Genomic DNA, 20,889 nt, shown 5'->3' with positions numbered 1-20,889 from the left:
GGTTGCTGCTTCTCCTCATGGGGCACCTGGAAAGTAAAGTGTCAGTGCCAAGGCCCACGCCAGTAACTCCGCACACAAACACGGGAGCAGCCACCGCTCGCCTGGCCAGAGGTTTTGCACATTGTTCCCAAACTGCATGAACATCACATGCCTCTCGTGCCAGCCCTGGCGGGACGACAAAGGTGCTGTCACAGGGGGCAGGCAGGGGAACCTGGGCAGGCTGGGGCTCGCCTGGCCCCGTGGCTGGGCCCACTGGCCTGTGGCCAGCTGCCAACACATGTGATGGCCTGGGGAATAGCGGCTACTGCTGCCAGGCCAGGGGCTCTGCCCAGCACTGCCCCAGGGCACTTGGGCTCAGGAGTTGTGTGTGGGGGGGGTGGCTCTTGGCTCTGAGCCAGTGCTGCCCCCAGGCAGCCCCCCATCGCTGTCACGGGGGGAGAACACACGGTGCGGATCACCCTCCGCTGGGGGAGGGGCTGGGGGGCAGAGCACTGGGGAAAACTGCAGAAGGAATGTGGGGGCCCTTGGACCGGCCAACTGTGGAGGGAGGGTCTGGCACGCAGAGACCCCCCACACCTATTGGAGAGGGTGTGGCCATGCAGGGACCCTCCCACCTCATTGGCTGGCTGTGAGAGTGGGCATAGGCGTGCACAGACCCTGCCAGCTGATTGGCCAAGTTTCAGAGAGTGTGCAAATAACTGAAGGTCACATAAATACCAAAAAGCCAGGGACCGCTATGCCTCCCTACAGGCCTCCAGCTTCCATCCACTACAGGGTGCATTGTACACAGCCAGGCACTAAAGTACAACCGCATTTGCTCTGATCTCTCAGACAGTGACAAACACCTATAAGGCCTTTACCAAGCTTTCCTCAAACTACAACACCCACCTAAGGAAGGGAAGAAACAGATTGACAGAGCCAGATGTGTACTCAGAAGCCACCTGCTACAAGTCAGGCCCAACAAGGAGAACGCCACTGGCCATCACTCACAGCCCCCAGCTAAAACCTCTCCAGAACTTCATCAGTGATCTACAACCCATCCTGGACAACAATCATTCACTCTCAGAGCCCTTGGGAGGCCGGCCTGTCCTCACATACAGACAGCCGCCAACCTTAAACAAATTCTCACCAGCAACTACAGACCACAACACAGTAACTCTAAACCTGGAACCAGTCCCTGCAACAGACCTTGTTGCCAACTCTACTCACGTATCTACACCAGCGATATCATCACAGGACCTAACATCAACCGCACCATCAGGGGCTTTTTCACCTGCCCATCTACTAATATAATACATGCCATCACGTGCCAGCAATGCCCCACTGCCATTTGCATTGGCCAACCTGGACAGTCTCTTTGTAAAAGAATAAATGGACACAAATCAGACATCGGGAATGGCGAGATACACAAATCTGCACGAGAACACGTCACTCTCCCTGGCCACTCAGTAACAGATTTAAAAGTAGCCGTCCTACAATAACATAACCCGTAACATAAAACATAAAATAAAAAGGGCAGAGAAATCTCAGAGCTGCAATTCATTTGCAGAGTTGCCTCCCTCAGCCAAGGACTGAGCAGAGACTGGGCGTGGTTGGCCCATTACAAAAGCCATTTTTCTGCTCTTGGTGTTCACACGTCCCCATTAACTGCCAATAATGGGCCACCCCGTCCCTGACTGAACAGACCGTGTCAGCTCCGGCCCGCCCCTTGGCCGAGACCCGCGCTGAGCCGCCCCACGCACGCGGCTGATGACGTGGGCCTTTCCCGGGAAGCTCATGCTGGAGGATGCCTGTGGCTCTGTGCACTGTCACTGGCGGGACCGATGATGGTGTCTGGAGCTGGCCGAGATTTTTCATGGCGTTGGTGGATCCGCATTTAAGGGGCCACAGGACTTCTTGCTGTTTTTGAACACACAGAGTCACTTGGCCACCTCTCAGAGGGTGTGGCTACATAGGGACCCTGCCAGCTCATTGGCTGGTTGCGAGAGTGGGTGTGGCCGTGCATGGACCCTGCCAGCTGATTGGCCAGCTATCAGAGAGGCTGGGGGCCACACACAGACGCTGCCAGCTCATTGGCTGGCTCTTAAGAGTGGGTGAGGCCACGCAGGGTGCCTGACGCCCGGCTGGCCGAACGAGGCGAGAAGGCGTGGCCAGGAGAGTCCGCCAGCTGATTGGCCAAATACGACTAAGGGGCGTGACTCAAAGGCACGCCCGGTTTGAACACGGGCCACCTACTTCGATTCGGCCAGGGCCGGAGCCTGAGGAGGAAGACGAGTTGTGATTGGCTGGAGCCGGCTGCGATTTGTCATGGCGGCTCCCTCATGGTCCGAGCGGGTCCGGGAGCTGCTGAAGAGGATGAACAACTTCCACGAGCCCGGTGCGGGGGCGGGGCTGGTGGGCGGGGGCGTGACCACGGCAATCGGCTCTGACAGGCAGAGCCTGCCTGAATTGGCCGACGCAAAATGAGGCTCGGCCGCACCTTTAATGCATAAAGGGGAGGTGAGCCCGACTCGAGCCTACCGCCCAATCGCTCCTAACTTTTTAAAGGGAGGAGCGGAGGGGATAGAAATCAGCCGACAAAAATTCCACATTGCTGCTCTAATTGGGCTCCAAAACCTGAACGACCGCAACGCCAGATCAGTGGTGGTTAAAGGGGCGGGGCGGGACGAGCCGACGGCAATGAGGTGGGGGGGGGAGGATCCTCCTTAAAAGTGCGGGATAGGCCGGAGCCCGTAAAATTAAAGGGATGAGTCCTTAGCCCCTTACAGGAGCAGGCAGGGAGCTGGGAGGTTTAATTAAAAGGGCTCCGGGCCGCGGGGTCCGCCCAAGGCTGTGACCGCGGCTGTCTCCGCAGGCTCGTCCCAGGAGCGGTGCCTGCCCTTCCTGGTGGCTGGGCAGCGCGTGGGCTCCGCGCCCCCCCAGGTTGCCCAGCGCCTCCAGGACTACCCGGCCGTGTTCACCGTGTACCCCGCGCCCGGCCGCATCGAGCTGCACCCGCAGCTGGTGTCCCACGAGCAGCGCACGGCCGCCGTGGGGCAGGTGCTCGGGGAGCTCCGCGAGCTGGGGGACTTCCCCTGCCTGCGCGGGTGGAGAGACGAGGTGAGGCTGGGGCCAGGACGCCTGGGTTCCACAGCAGGTGGGGGAAGGCAGCGGGGACTGGTGGTTAGAGCGGGGGCACAGGGGAGAGACGGAGCCAGGGTGCCCGGGCTCTCTCAGCTGGGCTCCTTTCCCTTGCAGCACTATGAGGTGATGGCCCAGTTCTGGGATCCCCCCCTGTTCAGCATGGAGCGTGCAGCCACCTGTGAGTCCTGCTGGCTGGGAGCGGGAGGATGGGGAGAGGGCTGATGGGGCAGAGTGGTGGACAGGCAAGAGAGATGGAGGGAGAGCCTGGGACAGTGGCGGGGAGGAAAGGGGGCAGGACCCTCCTGTTCCCCTAGTCACTGCAGCTCCCCTCCCCACAGCACTGCTGGGTGTTCACTGCTATGGCGTCCACGTCAACGGCTACACCTGGCGCCAGGGCCAGCCCTGCATGTGGCTGGGCCGCCGCACCCTGAGCAAGCCCACCTACCCCGGCCGCCTGGACAACCTGGTGAGGGGGTGGGGGCAGAGCACGGGTGGGGGGGGGAGCAGGAGCAGGAGCATGACCCCCAGCATGCAGGTGGGATGCACCTCCGGGGTAGCTGGGGAAGACCAAGTGGGTCTGACCCCTGCTGGGGCTGACCAGGTGGGCCATGACCCTGGGGTCACACAGGGCTGGAGGAGCCGGTGGAGGTACCCCACACTCAGGGCCCTGTCCTCACCCCTGCTCTCTGCCAGGCGGCCGGGGGCATTGCGGCAGGGCTGGGGGTGATGGAGACACTGTTGAAGGAGTGCCAGGAGGAAGCCTGTATCCCACCCACACTGGCTGCCCAGGCCCGGCCCGTGGGCACCATCAGGTAAGGGGGGGGAGTGACCCTGTGTAACCCCCTTCCTCTGCCCTGACCCCGCAGCCACAGCTGGCAACTGCCCCCCCCCATGCTGAGTGCCCACAGGGGGAGGGGAAGAGAAACAAGGGGCCGCAGGCAGGTGCTCCATCCCCAGACTTCTCCCCCCCACCCCAGCTACACCTACGAGGACGCCCGCGGCATCTTCCCTGAGTGCCAGTTCGTCTTTGACCTAGAGCTGCCCCCAGACTTCGAGCCCCAGGTGGGCGATGGGGAGATGCAGGAGTTTCGGCTGCTGGGCCTGGAAGAGGTGAGCAGCGGGCTGGGGGGTGGATGGGTGGCCGAGCCCAGGGAACGCACACTGCTCCGGGAGCCCTGCAGCACCAGCTGGTGTTGTGTGCTGCCATCTGGTGCTGCCGTGACCCAGAGGTGGCTGTTTCCAGGACAGGCATTCGGTCCCAGGGGCTCTGACAGCTGACTGCTCCCCCTAGGTAAAGGAGGCAATCCCAGCCGGTGACTTCAAACCCAACTGTGCACTTGTCGCCCTTGATTTCCTCATCCGGCACGGCCACATCCAGCCTGACCATGGTGAGAACAGAGCCCGGGCTCAGCCCACTGGGGCTGGGAGCAAGGGGCACCAGCAGGGCTGGCTGGGGGCTGCAGGCCAGGACTGTGCTCACCTCCTTCTCCCCACAGAGCCCCACTACGCTGAGCTGGTCATGGGGCTGCACCGCCCCCTGTGAGAAGTCACCAGTCATCTCCAGTGCCCTGCAACCCCGATCTTGTGTCAATGATGCCAGCCCCCTGCCCGAATAAAGCCACCTGCCCCCAGCTGTGTGGGTGCCTGGCTTGCGTGGAGGTGGTAGAGTGAACACAGAGCAGGGGGCCCAGCCCCGCCCCTCCAGCAGGGGACAGCAGCCACAGTCTTTTCTCTTTAATTAAAAAAAGTTCATGGGGGAGGTGGGGGGGGCAGGCCTTACTCGGCCTCGTTGAAGCGGGTCAGCATGGTCTTGTGCAGCGTCTCCCGGTACGACTCGGAGGCCGAGAGCCCGTAGGAGCTGCCGCGGGCCCCCAGGCCGGAGCCGCGTACTCGGGTCTGCGCCTGGGGAGGGGAGAGCTGGTGAGATCAGCGCTGGGCCGAGCACCACTCCCCCACCCCCAGCCTGGCCTGGTCCTACCTCGATGGGGTTCAGAATGCCCTGCTTCTGGCGGCCCAGGCCGCTGCCTTCCTTCCAGCCCATGGCCTGCAGCATGCGGCTTCCAATGTTGTCGCTGCCCAGCCCATCCCGCGTCGGCTGCTCAAAGTCTCTGCAGGGACAGCGAGGGCTCAGCAGCCAGGTCCTGAAGCGGGGGGATACGCCCACCCCTGCTGTGATGCGCCCACCTCTGGGACAGGGCGGCTGGGCCCAACCACACACGCACCCCCACTCGCCCCCTGGGGCCATGCGCCTGTGCCCAGCTCTCTCTCTCACTCACACACACACACACACACACACACACACACACACACACACACTCGCCCCCTGGGGCCATGCGCCTGTGCCCAGCTCTCACACACACACACACCCCCCACTCGCCCACTGTGGCCGTGCAGCCACCTGGGAACAGCCACATGTAATGCTGCCCCAGGACAGGTGAGCCAGCACTCGGATGCGGCCACTTCAGGAGAGGGACAGTCAGAGGGCGGAGGCCAGCCAGAGGGGGTGGGGCTTACACAGTGGCAGGTGTCACAGCGGCATATTTCCTCCTCTTGGGCTCCGGTGGCTCTGGGACACCGTATTTCTCCCGGCGCTCCGCCGCACGGTCCCGGTACTTCATCTGCTGGCAAGGAAGGGGCTGTTAGAGCCCCACCGCAGCCCCTCCCTACCCCTGCCTCTCCCCTTCTGTGCCCCGACCTGCCCCAGTGTCTCCCCTCAACCCCCAGGGCACTTGGCCCCGCCCACCTCCATGTCGTTCTTCTCCAGTGCCTCCAGCTCCTGCTCTGACAGGTGGGCACGGCGATGAATCTCCAGGTTTTGCTGCAACAAGATGAAGTAGGTTGGGGTCCCCTGGCCCCAGCTGGGGCTGGATCAGGCCCCCTGCTGCCCTGGGGCTGGATAGGAGCTGGCACCCCCAGAGAAAGGAGCTAGAGATCTGCTGCCCCCACCTGGGCCCCAGGCCCCACTCCCCGAGCCAGGCCCACCCTGGGGCTAGATAGAAGCTGACACCCCCAGAGAAAGGAGGTAGAGATCCCCTTCCCCACCCCCAACACCCCTAGGGCCCAGGCCCTGCTCCCCATGACCCCACCCAGCCACCCACCTTGTGCAGGCCTGAGAGCTGCTGGTGGCGGATGAGCGCCTCCTTGCTGGGGAACTGCCGGCGACAGAGCAGACAAGCCAGCTTGTGCCAGTCTGTCAGCTTCTCTTCCCGGTCAGCAGCTCGCTCTGGCTCCTCCTCGCTGTCGCTCTCCCCGCTGTATGCAGCCACCAGCCCCCGTGGCGGGCTCTGCGGGGAACAGTGCTGTGGGGCCCACGCTGCACCAAGCTGCCCGCCCTGGGCCAGGACTCACTCCTGGCCCCACTGGACCCTGCCCCTCCCACAGCCATGAGAGAACCCCGGAGTCCTGGCTCCCCCTCCCCCCCACAAACCCACTGGGCCCTGCCCGCTCCCACAGCGAGGAAGGAACCCAAGAGTCCTAGTCCCCCTCCTCTCCCCCGTGTAAATCCATGGGGCCCTACCCACTCCCACAGCCAGGAGGGGGCTCAGGAGTCCTGGCTCTACTGTTCCTGTTCCCCACCCAGAGCTGCGAGAGAACCCAGGCGTCTGGGCTCCCAGCCTGCTGGCTCTAACCCCACTTCCCCCAGCACCAGGAGGAGACCCAGGCGTCCTGCCGCCAGGCACTTACCAGCCTGTCGTCACTGGTCAGCTTGGGCAGGTCCATGGGTGCGTGCTGCCTCTCGGCCAGCGCCCCCTAGGGGACAAGGAGCAGAGCTGAGCCCGGCCTAAGCAGGGTCACCTCCCCTCCTGGGGGGAACACATCTGTTCTGCGCACCATGACGCGGGCCACCTCCACCCCCTCGGGCAGGCAGCACTGGAGGCACCCCCAGGGCCTTACAGCCTGGGCACTCTGCCCCAATTCCCCGGGCAGAGGCTGCGGGGCCAGGAGGTGGGGTCCTTACGCCCCCCATGCCCTGCCCCCAAGCAGTACCTTCTTCTCGAGGATGGCGTAGCCAGCGTCGGCTGTGGCCGACTCACGCCGCTCGTCCTCCCGGAGCGCACTGACCGGCTGGAAGCTGTTCCTGAAATTCTCCTTCTGCTTGTTGAGGCTGCGAGCCCAGCGCTCCATGTCCTTGGCGATCTGCAGGGCACAGGGGTGGCAGAGAGGTGCTGACCCATGGTGGGGGGGAGCATGTGGATGGGCCACAGGATTCTCCTTCACTTCCCAGCCCAGGCTTCTGAGGGTGGGCCCCAGCTGCCCCGCCCCAGAGCTGGCCACACCTCAGCACCCGGCAGCTCATCCCCATGCTGCGCTGGGTGTGCCAGTTCCCCAGCTGCCCCGCCCCAGAGCTGGCCACATCATGACAGCCAAGGCTGGGCTGGCAGCCCCTCCTGCGTTTTACAGGCTGGCTGAAATGCCGCCACTGCTCCCGCCATGGGTCAGAAAAGGCAGCGCGTGCCCGACCCCAGCACTATGGGCCCAGACCAGGGCACCACCCGCAGCGCTCACCTGCTGAGCTGTTTTGGTCTTGTGTTTCTCCTTCTTCTCCTTGCCCTCCTTGGCACTGCTGCCCGAGCCCTCCTTGTGAGCGTCCACAGCCTGGTCAGAGGCTGGCACGTAGGTCCGGCGCTCACCGTCCCAGTACAGGTACTGCTGGCTCTGTGCATTGTAGTAGTACTGGGGGGCGGATGGGGGTGTGAGGCACTGCTGGCCTGGCCACCCGCTCCCCGTGCCCTCCCCCCACCCGTGCCCCCCACCCCCACACCTCACCTGCGAGTTGGGGTCGTAGTAGAGACCGGTCAGCGGGTCGTAGTAGTAGCCGGAGGTCTCATCGTACTGGTAGGTGGATACGTCTGGGACGGCTGAGGGGGATGAGGGCTCAGCTGGGGGGCCAAGACCAAGCTTTGCCCTCACATCACCACATCCTCCCTGGCAGCACCCCCATGGCCTGCAGCTGGGCCGCCCAGGGTGGTACAGCCCAACTCGGCCCCATACAGCCCCTCGCTTCCATCCCCGCCCAGGGCCTTCCAACCCCCAGAGCCCCCCAGGGTGGTACAGTCCTGCTCAGCCCCACACAGACCCTCGCTTCCATCCCCGCCCAGGGCCTTCCAACCCCCAGAGCCCCCCAGGGTGGTACAGTCCTGCTCAGCCCCACACAGACCCTCGCTTCCATCCCCGCCCAGGGCCTTCCAACCCCCAGAGCCCCCCAGGGTGGTACAGTCCCGCTCAGCCCCACACAGCCCCTCGCTTCCAACCCTGCCCAGGGCCTTCCAACCCGCAGAGCGTTACAGCCCAGCTCAGCCCACCCCTACTCACGGTACTGGCCGTAGGGCTCCGGCGGCGCGGGGCTGGGCAGTGGCAGGCCGGGGCTGGGGGCAGGGACAGCAGTGCCAGACGCTTGGGTTGTGCTCTGCGCCTCTGGCTTCAGCACGGCCGGGGACACGATGGTGTAGGGCTGGGCCTGTGACAGAGCAGCAGTGGGGAGGCCACCCGGAGACCCCCCAACCCAGAGCAGGAATGCCCCCCCCCGGGGAACCTCCCCAACCCAGAGCAGGACAAAGACCCCCCAGAGTGACCCCTAACCCAGAGCGGGGCAGGGATCCCTCGGGCTGACCCCCAATCCAGAGTGGGGAAGGAACACCCCGGGCTGACCCCCAATCCAGAGCAGAGCAGGGACCCTGCGGGGAACCTCTCCAATCCAGAGCAGGGCAGAGATCCCTTGGGGTGACCCTCAACCCAGAGCGGGGCAGGGAGGCCGACCTGAGGCTGGGCTCCAGCCCTACCTGGGCAGGGGCAGGGGCAGGAGTGCCCTGGGCAGTGGATGTGGCCTCGGCCCCGCTGGGCGGTGGGTACACAACAGGCACGGCGGTGGTCTGGGCGAAGCTCTGCAGCACAGGAAGCGGGTCCACACCCGGCACACCAGGCTCCAGCGATGGCTCTGCCACTGCACAAGCAAGCGGGGAGCCAGGGTGAGGGGGACTTCCAGAGCCCTCCCAGGCCAGGTGGGGCCAGACACGCGCTCTCACCTGCAGCCACAGCCTCCCCCTTGGCCCCAGGCAGGGTGCTGCCGGGTTGGGCCGGGGAGCCCTTCAGGTAGGCATGGGAGTAGAGCGCTGGCTCGGCACCGTAGGTCTCCTCCTGTGGCTGGTAGTAGGCGTAGTCGGCAGCCTGCTCCTCCGCGGGCGCCCAGGCCCCCTCGCTGCCCTGCGATGCCTGCGGGCAGAGGGCAGGGTGAGGGCCAGAAGGCATCACCAGCCCCAACCCACCAGTCAAGTCTCTCCCAACACAGCTGCAGCCGGGAGTCCCAGGGCCCAGCTGCCTTCTCCCCGCCCCCACAAGAGCCCAGGCGGGGGGGTCAGGGTGGGGCTACCTGGGAGATGGCCCACTGGGCTGCGGCGATTGCAGTGCTGGCAACGGAGGCGGCGCTGATGCGGTTGGTGTCTGAGGAGCCCATGTCCCTGTGGGGAGCACAGGGAGCTGTCAGAGGGTGGGGCGGGGCAGGGCAACCCCCCACCGCCCCATGCCCCGCACTCACCGCTTGGAGCCCTTGGCAAACTCGACGTTGATGGTCTTGCCGTCGATGTGCAGCGCGGGATGCAGGGCCTGCAGGATCTGCAGCAGCTGGGCTGCCTCCTGGGGGCACATGGAGTGAGGGGGGCGCAGACCCCACCCAGGCCTCTCCACCTCCCTCCCCCATGCCCCCACTCCCCTCCCCACGCGGGGCAGAGAACCCCGGCGTCCCGGCGGCTCACCACGATGGTGGCGAGCTGTATGAAGGCAAAGCCGCGGTTGAGCTGGGTCTGCTTGTCTTTGATGACACGGACGTTGGAGGCCGAGAGCACAGCGTAGGGCGCCAGGGCCGCCAGGATCGACTCCATGGTGCTGTGCGGGTTCAGGTTCCGTAGGATGATGGCTGTGGGGGGCGTGAGGAGGGGCTGGAAACTCTGGGCCTGCTCACCAGGCCCCACCCTGCCCCCGCCAGCAGATCCCACCCCCTCAGGTGCACCCCCAGGCAGCAGCCAGAGACCACGCCCTCAGACTACCCTGCACCAGAGATAGCATTTAAGAACCTCCAGCCCTGCTACCTATCTGCTGGCCAGTCCCACGCCATCCCTCCCAGGCACCCTCCCCCCGCCCCGATGCGCTGCGCCCTGCCCCCCCGCTGCCCCTTCCTGTGCACCCCACAGCCCCCTGCCCCGTCCCCTGGCTCACTGTCATTGGCATTCTCAGCGCTGGGCTCCGACGCCTGTGACAGGGGCTGGGTTGCTGACAGCATTGCAGCCTGGTAGGGCTGGGGTAGAGGTAGCAGGCCCTGACTCAGCTCCCGGCCTGACAGAGCCACCAGCTGGTCCAGCCGGCTCCCTGGAGGCAGCTTCTGCTCAGCCTCTGTGAGGCAGAAACCGTCATTAACCCACAGGGCCCCCCGCTGCAGGGCCTGATGAGTAAATAGCTCAGCTGGGCATTAACTCACAGGACCCATGACCCCCACAGCAGGGCCTGAGGGGTAAATAGCTCAACCGGGCATTAACCAGTGGGGCCCCCGCTGCAGGGCTTGATGGGTAAATAGCTCAGCCGGGCATTAACCCGCGGGGACCCCCGCTGCAGGGCTTGGAGATGGGGGTTAAATCCAGTCCTGTTTCTAGCTTACCTGCTTTGGGGACACCACATTTAAAGCATTTCTCTCTTCGTTTGAAGTTCTGCACTCCACACTGCCACAGGAATTAAAGGGAGACTTAAAGCAAAGCATCCCCTGCCGAGCCCTTGGCCCTGGCCTCTGCCCCTCAGCACCCAGTCTGGCCTGCCCAGAGCATGCCCCTGGTCACCCCCTGCCCCGGTCCCTGCCTCCCCCTCCCCACCCCCCAAGTACCCGGCACAGACCCTCAGGAGCCAGCACTCCCGCCGAGCCCTCTGCCCCGCTCTGTGCCCCACAGCGCCCAGCCCTGCCTGCCCCCCAAGCTCCACTGTGTCTGGCCCAGAGCAGAGTGCCCCCAGCCGAGCCCCCTGCGTCACAGCCCCCCACTCCGCTCACTGCCCACCCCCGCACCTTGCTGCAGAGCCAGTCCTCGTTGATCTTGGGCTTGGGGTCACTGTAGTGCATGGAGGCTTTCTGGCCCAGGATGCTGAGGGAGCGCTGCGGGGAAAGGCAGAGGGTGAGAGCCAGCAGGGGAGGGGGCGCCCGTCACTGCCTCAGCAGAGAGAGAGAGAGATTTGAGCCCTTCTGCTGAACGGATGAGGGAGGGGAGGGAGGGGCACAGGCCCAGAGAGGTTTGGGTCTCGGCTACGTGGCTACGGCAAAGCTAACCTGCGCCAGCCCAGCGCCTGGGGCTGCCGGCACGGCCGGCTCCGGCTACCAACGGCTGCTGGGATGAAGGGAGCGGATGAAAGAGAGAAAGAGGGAGAGGGAAAGAGAGAGAGAGAAAGAGAGAGCAGCCATGATCCAAAACACCTGCGCGGCACAGTGCCGGACGCCGCTGGGAAGCACCGCCACGCGCCCAGCCGGCCAGCGGCTCCTCCGCCGCCTCCGCCTGCCCGCCCCCCACTCCGCCTAGCTGCTCTGCTACGGCCCTGCCGGGGCCCGAGCCAACGCCCTGTCGCTGCACCTCGCAGCCCTCCCGTCTCGCCCGCGCCCGGCAGCTCCCCCTGGGGATGCTCACCACGCTCCGGCCGGCCGGGAGCAGAGCGGAGCCACGCAGCCCGGGGCTGCCCTGACAGCCAAGTCCAAGCCGCCGGCTGACCGAGCTCTTGAGGCCAGGGGGCCCAGGGGCCGCTCTGCCAGGTCCCACGTCTCTGCCTCCAGGTTCAGACACAGACTCAATAAAGACTGACAACAGCTGCCCGCCCTGCCCTCGCTCCCAGCCCTGGCACTGCTGTAGGAAAGCTCGGAGCATGGCTCCCCTGGCCCCCTGCCGACTGGGTATGGCAAGACCCGGAGAATAGCGGCCGGGTATCAGCATCAGGGCCCTGCAGCACAACAAGGGGCTGGCGCCACCCCCAGCATCCTCTCCTGCCACGCACTCCACTGCACTGCCATCCAGAGCAGGACACAGAACCCAGGAGTCCGGGCACTCATCCTTGCTGCTCTATCCACTAGCCCCCACTCCCTGCCTAGAGCCTGGCAAAGAACACATGCGCCCTGGTTCCCAGCCGCCCACCACAACACGCCTGAGACACACAGAGAGCGCCCAGCAGTCCTGGCTTCTGGGCCCCATGTTCTAAACACGCCCCTCCACCCCCCCCCCGAGAGCTGGGAGAGAACCCAGGCGCTCCACCCTAAGCCCTAGCGAGTCCCTAGGGTGGGGGTAAGGCTCTGCCTGGGGCTGGAGCACGCCCAGGTGTGGGTCGGGCGGTAACAGGAGCAGTACTTGTGGGGGTCGAGTGCAGCAAAGCAACCTGATTGGCTTCCATCCATCGGGTAGCGTCCTGCAAGTGATTAAACTCGACGAAGGCGAAGCCGCGGCTCTGACCTGGAGGACAGCATTCAGATACAGACGCAGTGTGTTAGTCAACGGACCCAGCCAACATCACGCAGCCTCGCGCTGACCCCGCAGGGCAGGGCAGGGCAGGGCAGGGCACGGAGAGGGCACCTGCCTGGCCACAGGGCGGGGGCAGGGGAGCACCAGCCATGCAGCCACGGGGCTGCTAACACAGCAGAGCCCCGTGGAGAACCCTGGAGTCCTGGCTCCCAGCCACTGCTCGCTACTCCCCTCTCTCAGCCCCAGACAACCCTGGCGTCCTGGCTCCCAGCCCCCTCTTCCCTGCCCCCAAACCCACTAGATCCGAGCCAGGGCCCCAGAGGGAACTCAGGCGTCCTGGCTACTGACCAGCTCCCTCTTCACCTGCTTGGGCTGTCTCCCCAGAGTTCTGCTCTCCCTACACAGCACAGGCCCAGCTGCTGTTCGGCTGTTTCTTTACCCACCCGGCTCTGGTCAAAGGGTTCCCCGAACCGGCACCCTAGTGCCCTGCCTGAGTACTGGTGTCAGTGCTGTCTGCCGGGGTGGTCACCCCCTACCCCACAGCATGGCAACCCCGGCACTGCAGCAGAGCGCCCCCTGCAAAGCCTCCCGACATAGCCCGGCCAGCATGAGCACCCCACCCCACAGCACGGCATCCCCTAGGGCCAGCCCCCTCCCATCCAGTCTCCCTGACATTTTCACTCTGTCCCACCACACAGAGCCTCTGCCTGGCTAAGGGCCCCCATCACTCCTGGGCTGTGGTATGCCAGGGGCTGTGGGCAAGGCCTCCAGCGGGGCCGTTGCCAGTGCCTGCCCCGGCCCCTGCTGAGCTACATGGGACGACTCAGCAGGCCTGACCCACAGGCTGGACCCCCTGAGCAGTTACTCCAGTGCAGGGCCGAGGCTCCAGACCCCGGCATGCAGTGCTCCCAGCATCAGGCCAGTGCACGCTGGGAAACGTCTCTGCAGGGCTGTGCCTGAGCTGGCCGAGAGGGGCCTCTCCACAGCCCCTGAGGCCTGGCACAACACAGAGACAAAACCAGACGTAGGTCCACTCCCTGACGGGACGGAAGAGCACCGGCTCTGTGCGTGCACATGTGCGACAGCGAGCGTGCGACACGCACCAAGAAAACACCTTTGAGACTATCATCAACTCACCTCTTGAGCCCGGCCCCTCCCGGCCACGCGCTCTGCACCGGGCTGGCCCAGCGCTGCAGCAGAAGCCCGCCGCGGCATCCAGCAGGGCGGAAGGCGCCCACTCGCCAAGGAGAGGGCCGGGTCACACAACAGGACGAGAGCAGCGAGCGCCGGGTGCGCAGGAGGACAGACTGAACCGCCCCCTGGGCAGGGCACGTACCCGCCGAGGAGCCAGCCACGCTGGCAAAAGAGACACCGCGCGCGGAAGCCGACACCAGTGCCCAGCTGGGGGGCAGGAGGCAGAACTGCGAACTGGAGCTCACCTGAGGCTTTGTTCCGCATCAGCCGCACCTCCCGGGGCTGGATCCCTTGCGCCTGCAGCAGGGCCCGGATCTGTGGGGGGAGCACAGTCACCAGCAGCCACCTCCAAGGGGCACGCAAAGGGAAACTGAGGCAGGGGAAAAGCAGCTCCCAACTCCCCTCCCCACAAAGAGCCCAGGGGTTCCCGGCCCCGGTCCCCAGACCTACATCGTTCTCGGTGGCGGACTGGGGCAGCATCCTCAGCATGACAATGCTGCTGGCCTTCTGCTCCTCCTCCGGTTCAGGCCGGTAGTCCTGGTCGCGGTAGTCCCCGTCGCCGGGGTAGCCCAGGGGCTCAGTGGGGCTGTCTCGCTTGTGCTGCGTCTCCGACCCGGAGGAGGCCTCATAGGAGTCCTGAGGGGAGAGGTGGGTCAGGGCTGTGACCACCCCCGTGACAGGCCTGCCCAGCCCCACCCGGCTCCAGCCCCCACCTCGGCACTCTGCTCCTCCGACGAGTCGTACTCGGGGGCGGCCTCGTGGCTGCTGAAGTCCCGGGGATACGAGCGATAATCCATGTCCCGGTAGTCGTGGTCTCGCTGGGTCCGCCCATCCGCCCCATCGTCCTGGCACCGCTCAGCAGCGCCATAGCGCCCCATCCGGTCCCCGCGCCCACCTCTGGGGCAAGTGAGGGAATAGGTGAACCTTCCTGCGCTGCCAGGGCAGAGTGTCCCTGCCCAAATCCCTCCCTCCTGCCAACAACCGCCCCAGGCCAGAGCAACCTCAGCCCCGCCCCCGCCTGCCAGGGCGGCCAGCCCCCCTCCACACCAGGCCCAATGCCACATCCCCGCCTGCCTGGGCGTGCCCACCCCACCCCCCATCACACCGCTGCCTGCCTGAGCAGCCCAAACCCTGTCCCAACCCTACGAGCCCTGCACACCACGACAGTCTGCACGCCCTCAACCCAGCCCCTCCCCTGTTCCCCACAGGGCACTGCCCCTCAGCAGCCCAGCCCTCCTGGTACAGGGGCCCGCTCTGTGCGGGGAGATATTACCTCCGTTCATACTCCATTGCCTCCTGAAGCAGCACAGGGCTTCGTAACGGGCCGGGCTCTTCAGGGGGTGCTCGCTGCACGGCACCGCCACCAGCCGAGTCCAACAAGCCCTGGGAGTAGAGAGCATGGGAGCATCAGCATGGCCGCCCCCAGGCAGGGGCGGGGGGACCAGACAGACGGCACAAGGGCCTGAGCAATGAGTCCGACAGTCCTGCCAGCCCAGCCAATGGCCCTCAAACCAAATCTGCAGCCCCTACCAGCCCTGCCCTGCCAGCGCCCCTCACTCCCGTCCCACAGCCCCTGCCAGCCCAGCCCTGTGCCCCTGCCCTGCCAGCGCCCCTCACTCCCGTCCCACAGCCCCTGCCAGCCCAGCCCTGTGCCCCTGCCCTGCCAGCGCCCCTCACTCCCGTCCCACAGCCCCTGCCAGCCCAGCCCTGTGCCCCTGCCCTGCCAGCGCCCCTCACTCCCGTCCCACAGCCCCTACCAGCCCTACCCTGCCAGCGCCCCTCACTCCCGTCCCACAGCCCCTGCCAGCCCAGCCCTGTGCCCCTGCCCTGCCAGTGCCCCTCACTCCCGTCCCACAGCCCCTACCAGCCCTACCCTGCCAGCGCCCCTCACTCCCGTCCCACAGCCCCTGCCAGCCCAACCCTGTGCCCCTGCCCTGCCAGTGCCCCTCACTCCCGCCCCACAGCCCCTGCCAGCCCAGCCCTGTGCCATTACCCTGCCAGCGCCCCTCACTCCCGTCCCACAGCCCCAGCCAGCGCAGCCGTGCCAGCGCCCCTCACTCCCGTCTCACAGCCCCTGCCAGCCCAGCCCTGTGCCCCTGCCCTGCCAGCGCCCCTCACTCCCGACCCACAGCCCCTGCCAGCCCAGCCCTGCCAACGCCCCTCACTCCCAACCCACAGCCCCTGCCAGCCCAACCCTGTGCCCCTGCCCTGCCAGCGCCCCTCACTCCCATCCCACAGCCCCTACCAGCACCCCTCACTCCCAACCCACAGCCCCTGCCAGCCGAGCCCTGTGCCATTACCCTGCCAGCGCCCCTCACTCCTGACCCACAGCCCCTGCCAGCCCAGCCCTGCCAGCGCCCCTCACTCCCGTCCCACAGCCCCAGCCAGCCCAGCGCCCCTGCCCTGCCAGCGCCCCTCACTCCCGTCCCACAGCCCCTGCCAGCCCAGTGCCCCTGACCTGCCAGCGCCCCTCACTCCCGACCCACAGCCCCTGACAGCCCAGCCCTGTGCCATTACCCTGCCAGCGCCCCTCACTCCCGACCCACAGCCCCTGCCAGCCCAGCCCTGTGCCCCTGCCCTGCCAGCGCCCCTCACTCCCGTCCCACAGCCCCTGCCAGCCCAGCCCTGTGCCATTACCATGCCAGCGCCCCTCACTCCCGACCCACAGCCCCTGACAGCCCAGCCCAGTGCCCCTGCCCTGTCAGTGCCCCTCACTCCCAAACAGCCCAGGCCCAGCTATCTCCCCAAGTTACATCAACTTTGATGAACGCACTGCACCAGGAAGAAGTGATGAAAACAACCAGGCCAGCACTGCAGCCAAAGCAGCGGGAACCCAGCTACTTCCTAGCCATCTCACCAGACTCTGCTAGATCACTTTCAACAGGGGTCAACTGACCAACTGTGCCAACCAGCCAAGGGCATCCATGATGCAATCCCCAGAATCAATCTCTCCTGAGCAGCAGGTAACAAGGGGAACAGCCAGTGTGCCCCCTGGCCCTGATGCTAGAGCTGCACCAGCTACCCCTGGAGGGTACAGCCCCCATTTCCCACCCCCAGGCAGCTCTTCAACCATCCTGGCCCACAGCACACAGGCCAGGAGCTGTTCCTTTTATCCCAGCAAGTAGCAGTAGTGAGGCTCTGGATCCTGCTTTCGCTGGATACCTCCAGATAACCTGCTGGGCTCTTGCACAGGGAGGAAAGGAGTCTGATGGGAGATGGGGGAAGGGGTGACACCCTGTTCCCTGTAAGCTGAGCACTTCAGGTGCTGCCCAGCTCATCAGCAGAGCTCTCGGGGAAGGGCTCTATGAGCCATCTCTGAACTCCTGGTTGGTCTTTTCTCCAGGGCTCAGTTCCTCATAGCCAGACAAGCTGCTGAGTCTCTCCCCACCTTGCAGCAGTTGCCAGAGGTAAAGCTGCTGGCACTTTAATGGCTCAGCCAGCACAAGCCAACAGAGATGCCACCAAACCAACCCATCCAGGTGGGACAAAGCAGGAATCTTCTGCGATAGCGCACTTCTGCAGCTGCTTGCCTCAGTTTCTCTCTGTACTTTGCAGTGCTATGCCATGGGGGTGAAAGGCTCAGGGTCATAGTTGCTCTTGGATCAGAACTAGAGCTGTGTATTAGGTAAGATTCTGGGGTGAAAACTGCATCATTGATGGACTGGCCAGAACCAACCCAGGTACAGAGTGGGACCCCTTGAGGCTGTGGCCTATACTAGAAGCTGAGGCACAGCAGGGTTACACCAGGCCCTTCTGACAATGAAGGAATCCCGGGGTGAAGTGAAGAGCCCAGGGTCATGCCAGGAAACAAATTACGAGCCTGTGAAACTCACTGCCACAAGGCAGGGGCAATTCTAACAACAAGGCTCCAAAACTGCAAAGTGAGCCCCACTGCACAAGCCCCTTTCCTCAGCAGCATCTGGCAGAGACAGGATACGGTGGAGCCTGGCCTAGGGAGTGTCCTTCCTCCTATGCACCTACCTCTGCCCCTCTCCTGGCCTGGCTGCACCCCAGCTCCACCACATAACCTCAGTCAAGCCAACTTTCCCACGTGATGTCACCAGTGCCTTTCCAGACTTTGCCCTGTTCAGATAGAGGGCAGAACCCATCCATATAGCACCCAGCTGCACCCAGCCAGGACCTGTGCAGCGCCTGGCATGATGCGGAGAGGGAGCCTCCAACCCCATCTAGACTCCATCCTCTGCCAGCCTGACAGCTGTCCCCCTGGCCAGCCACAATGCCCCAGAGTGCTCCAGCGCTTCCCATCTCTTCTCCCCTCTGCTTCAGCCACCAGCTGCCATCCCCCACTGCGACATTCCCCCCAAAAGCCCTGACTCCTCCCTCCCCCACACCTAACCTCTATTTTCCTGCATCTCCGGCCCAATCCCTGCTGCAGACACAACCTCGCCTTGCAGCCCATTCCCCCATCATCACATGCCCCCGTCCATTCCCCCACCACTACCGATGCTCCTCCTCCAGAACACCCCCACCCAAATGCTTCTCCTACTTCAACAACTCCCCACCCCCAACCCCTCCAAGCCCCTCCCCCTTTCCCAAGCACTTCCCTTAGGTGTACACAGGCTCTCCCCACAACTACCTAACCACCCCCCGGGCAGCTCCTGCCCACGCCCCCACCTCACAAACCCCTCCCCCAACGCCCCCACAGGCTCCCCGGCCACGCCCCTTCCTTTCAACCGCCCCACAAGCTCCTCCCCTTCCCGCTCGCGCCCCCCACCGGCCCACAGGCCGCTCGCCCCTCCCCCACGGGCGAAGCGCCCGCTCCCCCGGCCACGCCCCTCCGCAACCGGCTCCTCCCCCTCCAGCATCGCTGACCTGGGCGGCGGGAAGCCGCTGGCCGGGCCGAACACGCCGCTCCTCGCGCGTCCGACACGTAAGATGGCGGCGGCGCCAGCGGCCGAGTCCTGCCGACGCTCCCGGCGGCGGCGGCGACGAACGCGGCCACGTCCCCTCTGCGCGCCTATTGGCCGAAGCGGCCTGATGTCATTGGCCGAGACGCCTGTCGCTCAGCGCGCTCCTGACGGCCAGAATGAACGTGTCAACTTGGTCCCTCAGGCGCGCTTGGCACCGCCTGGAGCCACTTGAAGGCCCGCCTCCACGGGCAGGGGATTGGTTGGACCTTCCCACGGCCCGCCCCCGTTGGCCTGAGAATGGTAGAGCGACGGCAAAGCCTTCCACTGATCATTGGTGGAACTGCTACAGGGCCCGCCTATTCTCAAATGGGATTGCTTAACCTGGTAGTGGGATTGGTGCGGCCCGCCTACCAATGGGTCACTGAACAGTTGGGTCGACACAGCAGTGACCACGCGGCTCAGGAGCGTGATGTCATCACAATGTCACGATGTGACGAATATGTTTTGTCACATCAAAACAAAAAGCAGTCAAGTAGCACTTTAAAGACTAGCAAAATGGTTTATTAGGTGAGCTTTCGTGGGACAGACCCACTTCTTCAGACCATAGCCAGACCAGACCAGTTTTGTCACATGTGTGCTTTGGCCTGTGACGTGATCACAGAGTAAAGTCAGGGTGTATAAGGTAGTAGTAGTAGTAGCATCCTTCAGTCTACATAGACTATGGATCGCGCCGTTCATATCTCCATTTGGGATCATCATTTGCAGCGTCGACTGTGACGGCCCACACGAGAGTGACAGTCCTTGCTGCATCTGTTGCATATGTAGTGGGTGTCTGGCAGGTCCTTACAGTGCTTTCTGTGGGCTTGCTTCTCCTCTGCTAGCTGTCTGATCCTCATCTCACCCTTCTGAAGGTGTGTAAGGAACATTGTCAGATGACATCACTTATCCAGCTGTGATGTCATTGTATCTACTCCTTAGGCATGGAATCAGTTCCACTCAGGAAGCAGCACTGGGTGCCTTGGGTTCGTGTCTCGGTGACATCATCTTCATGCGAGAGCCACAGGTGGGGCCGGGCACTGGGCAGGAGGCTTGGGGAAACAGGTCGGGGGGATGAGTATTGCCCAAAGGAAATATGGTAGTGCTCACAGAGCTCTGTGTAGGGGATGAATATGGCACAGTTCAGTGGTGCTGAGGTCATGTGGTTCAGGGCATGAAGAAAATGGTACAGTCCTGGTGATGTAGAAATGATTGGCAGGATATAGTAGGGGTGGGTTGGTGATGTGATTTGATATAGTCCCAGTAGGATTTGCAGGCCCATATGCAGGAATTTCCGTGGGAGAGAGAGCTTTTTTTGTAAATATAGACCATAATGTTTTTGAATATAAAGGAGTTGAAAGTAGGCATGCAATGAGTGCGTTTAAGAGAGGTTAATGAAAAATTTGAGTGGAAACAGTGATTGGTAAAATTATTTTATTGTAACACTGGTAATTCGTAGAGTCTTTGCAGTCACTCAATAATGAGTAGGATGTCTTCATATCATCCTCTTATTTGTAAGTCTGTTTCTGGCAGATCAGCCCAATTTTGGAGCAACCCAGGTCTTAAAGAAAGGACCTGTGTTGGTAGCTGTTGAAGGGGCACAAGGCAGTTTTTGCTGCTCTTCTTCTCCTCTCCTGGTCTGCACTGCTGCAAGACCTCTTAAATTGTGCCATCCTCTCAAGTATTCCATTTTCATCTTCAGAGCTTTTCAGGTAAGACAATGTCTAGGCTAGTCATAATGAAATAGATTTTAGGTAACTACAAACTTTTCTTCATGATAAGTTCACAGCAGTGTCCCAGAGCAGGTCTAGTAGGCTCGAAAGTCAATCTTAGCTACATAATTCCAGCTACAAATTGCCTAGCTGGAATCGATTAAGCTAGGATTGACTTATCTGGCCGTCCTCACTGAGGGAGGTTGGTGGGAGAACTTGCCAGCATGAGAGGTAGGTTGTTCGACTTCACACATCCCTACCAGGTGCCTGAAATGAACCCTGTAACATCAAACCTGAGCGGGTGGATCTCTACGTACCTGCACTCTAAAACATCTGCATAGTTAGTTTCCTTTTGCTAGTTTGCAGGTGCATGTTGGGAAATGCAGTTCCTTGCTTGTGTCAGGGCCGGCTCCCTAGGCCGGGAGCTGGCCAAGGAACTACAGCTCCCAGGCTGCCTTGGGTTCCGCTGTCATGGCCGGCAGC

The 20,889-nt window shown here is 63.6% G+C and overlaps 2 protein-coding genes across 7 annotated transcripts; one reads left to right on the top strand and one right to left on the bottom strand.

Annotated features, from left to right (window-relative positions):
- The first annotated feature begins 2,195 nt into the window (after positions 1-2,195).
- On the top strand, positions 2,196-4,754 carry LOC142025077 (uncharacterized). Of its 5 annotated transcripts, none has more exons than XR_012648592.1 (8): positions 2,206-2,377; positions 2,855-3,099; positions 3,238-3,301; positions 3,462-3,589; positions 3,817-3,935; positions 4,160-4,233; positions 4,415-4,511; positions 4,620-4,754. XR_012648592.1 is itself a non-coding variant. In XM_075017551.1 (8 exons), exons 1-8 carry the CDS (start codon positions 2,308-2,310, stop codon positions 4,664-4,666), a joined length of 903 nt encoding a protein of 300 aa, XP_074873652.1. In that variant the 5' UTR covers positions 2,212-2,307; the 3' UTR covers positions 4,667-4,754. The 5 variants fall into 5 exon arrangements, 4 of the variants coding, with proteins under 4 accessions (XP_074873653.1, XP_074873654.1, XP_074873651.1 ...); XM_075017551.1 differs by having other exon boundaries at positions 2,212-2,377; positions 4,101-4,233; XM_075017553.1 differs by lacking the exon at positions 4,620-4,754 and having other exon boundaries at positions 2,205-2,377; positions 4,415-4,586.
- Positions 4,755-4,842: 88 nt separating this feature from the next.
- RBM10 (RNA binding motif protein 10) lies at positions 4,843-18,762 on the bottom strand. Of its 2 annotated transcripts, none has more exons than XM_075017404.1 (24): positions 18,621-18,762; positions 15,061-15,170; positions 14,501-14,684; positions 14,238-14,423; positions 14,033-14,102; positions 12,511-12,584; positions 11,165-11,251; positions 10,769-10,829; positions 10,333-10,506; positions 9,873-10,033; positions 9,656-9,753; positions 9,491-9,578; positions 9,147-9,333; positions 8,904-9,064; positions 8,437-8,581; positions 7,891-7,982; positions 7,630-7,797; positions 7,111-7,260; positions 6,808-6,873; positions 6,222-6,407; positions 5,867-5,941; positions 5,638-5,744; positions 5,102-5,231; positions 4,843-5,025 (listed from the first exon to the last, which is right to left on the bottom strand). In XM_075017404.1, the coding sequence occupies exons 2-24, from the start codon at positions 15,075-15,077 to the stop codon at positions 4,900-4,902; spliced, it is 2,793 nt and encodes a 930-aa protein (XP_074873505.1). In that variant the 5' UTR covers positions 15,078-15,170; positions 18,621-18,762; the 3' UTR covers positions 4,843-4,899. The 2 variants fall into 2 exon arrangements, with proteins under 2 accessions (XP_074873505.1, XP_074873506.1); XM_075017405.1 differs by having other exon boundaries at positions 5,638-5,741.
- Between the last annotated feature and the right edge of the window lie 2,127 nt (positions 18,763-20,889).

This window comes from Carettochelys insculpta, chromosome 22 (genome assembly GCF_033958435.1).
Source record: "Carettochelys insculpta isolate YL-2023 chromosome 22, ASM3395843v1, whole genome shotgun sequence".
Classification (NCBI taxonomy): domain Eukaryota; kingdom Metazoa; phylum Chordata; order Testudines; family Carettochelyidae; genus Carettochelys; species Carettochelys insculpta.
Note: the sequence above shows the minus strand (reverse complement) of the source record. Positions and strands in the feature narration are given on the sequence as shown.

What these genes read in the sequence shown, in the direction of transcription:
- LOC142025077 (XM_075017550.1), top strand. Translation starts at nt 2,308, where the DNA reads ATGGCGGCTCCCTCATGGTCCGAGCGGGTCCGGGAGCTGCTGAAGAGG. An exon ending in CCGGCCGCCTGGACAACCTG is followed by an intron (nt 3,590 to 3,816) that starts GTGAGGGGGTGG and finishes GCTCTCTGCCAG; the next exon opens with GCGGCCGGGGGCATTGCGGC. An exon ending in CGGCCCGTGGGCACCATCAG is followed by an intron (nt 3,936 to 4,100) that starts GTAAGGGGGGGG and finishes CCCCCACCCCAG; the next exon opens with CTACACCTACGAGGACGCCC.
- RBM10 (XM_075017404.1), bottom strand. An exon ending in AGACCAAAACAGCTCAGCAG is followed by an intron (nt 7,261 to 7,629) that starts GTGAGCGCTGCG and finishes TGTGCCCTGCAG; the next exon opens with ATCGCCAAGGACATGGAGCG. An exon ending in TGGAGAAGAACGACATGGAG is followed by an intron (nt 5,745 to 5,866) that starts GTGGGCGGGGCC and finishes CTTCCTTGCCAG; the next exon opens with CAGATGAAGTACCGGGACCG.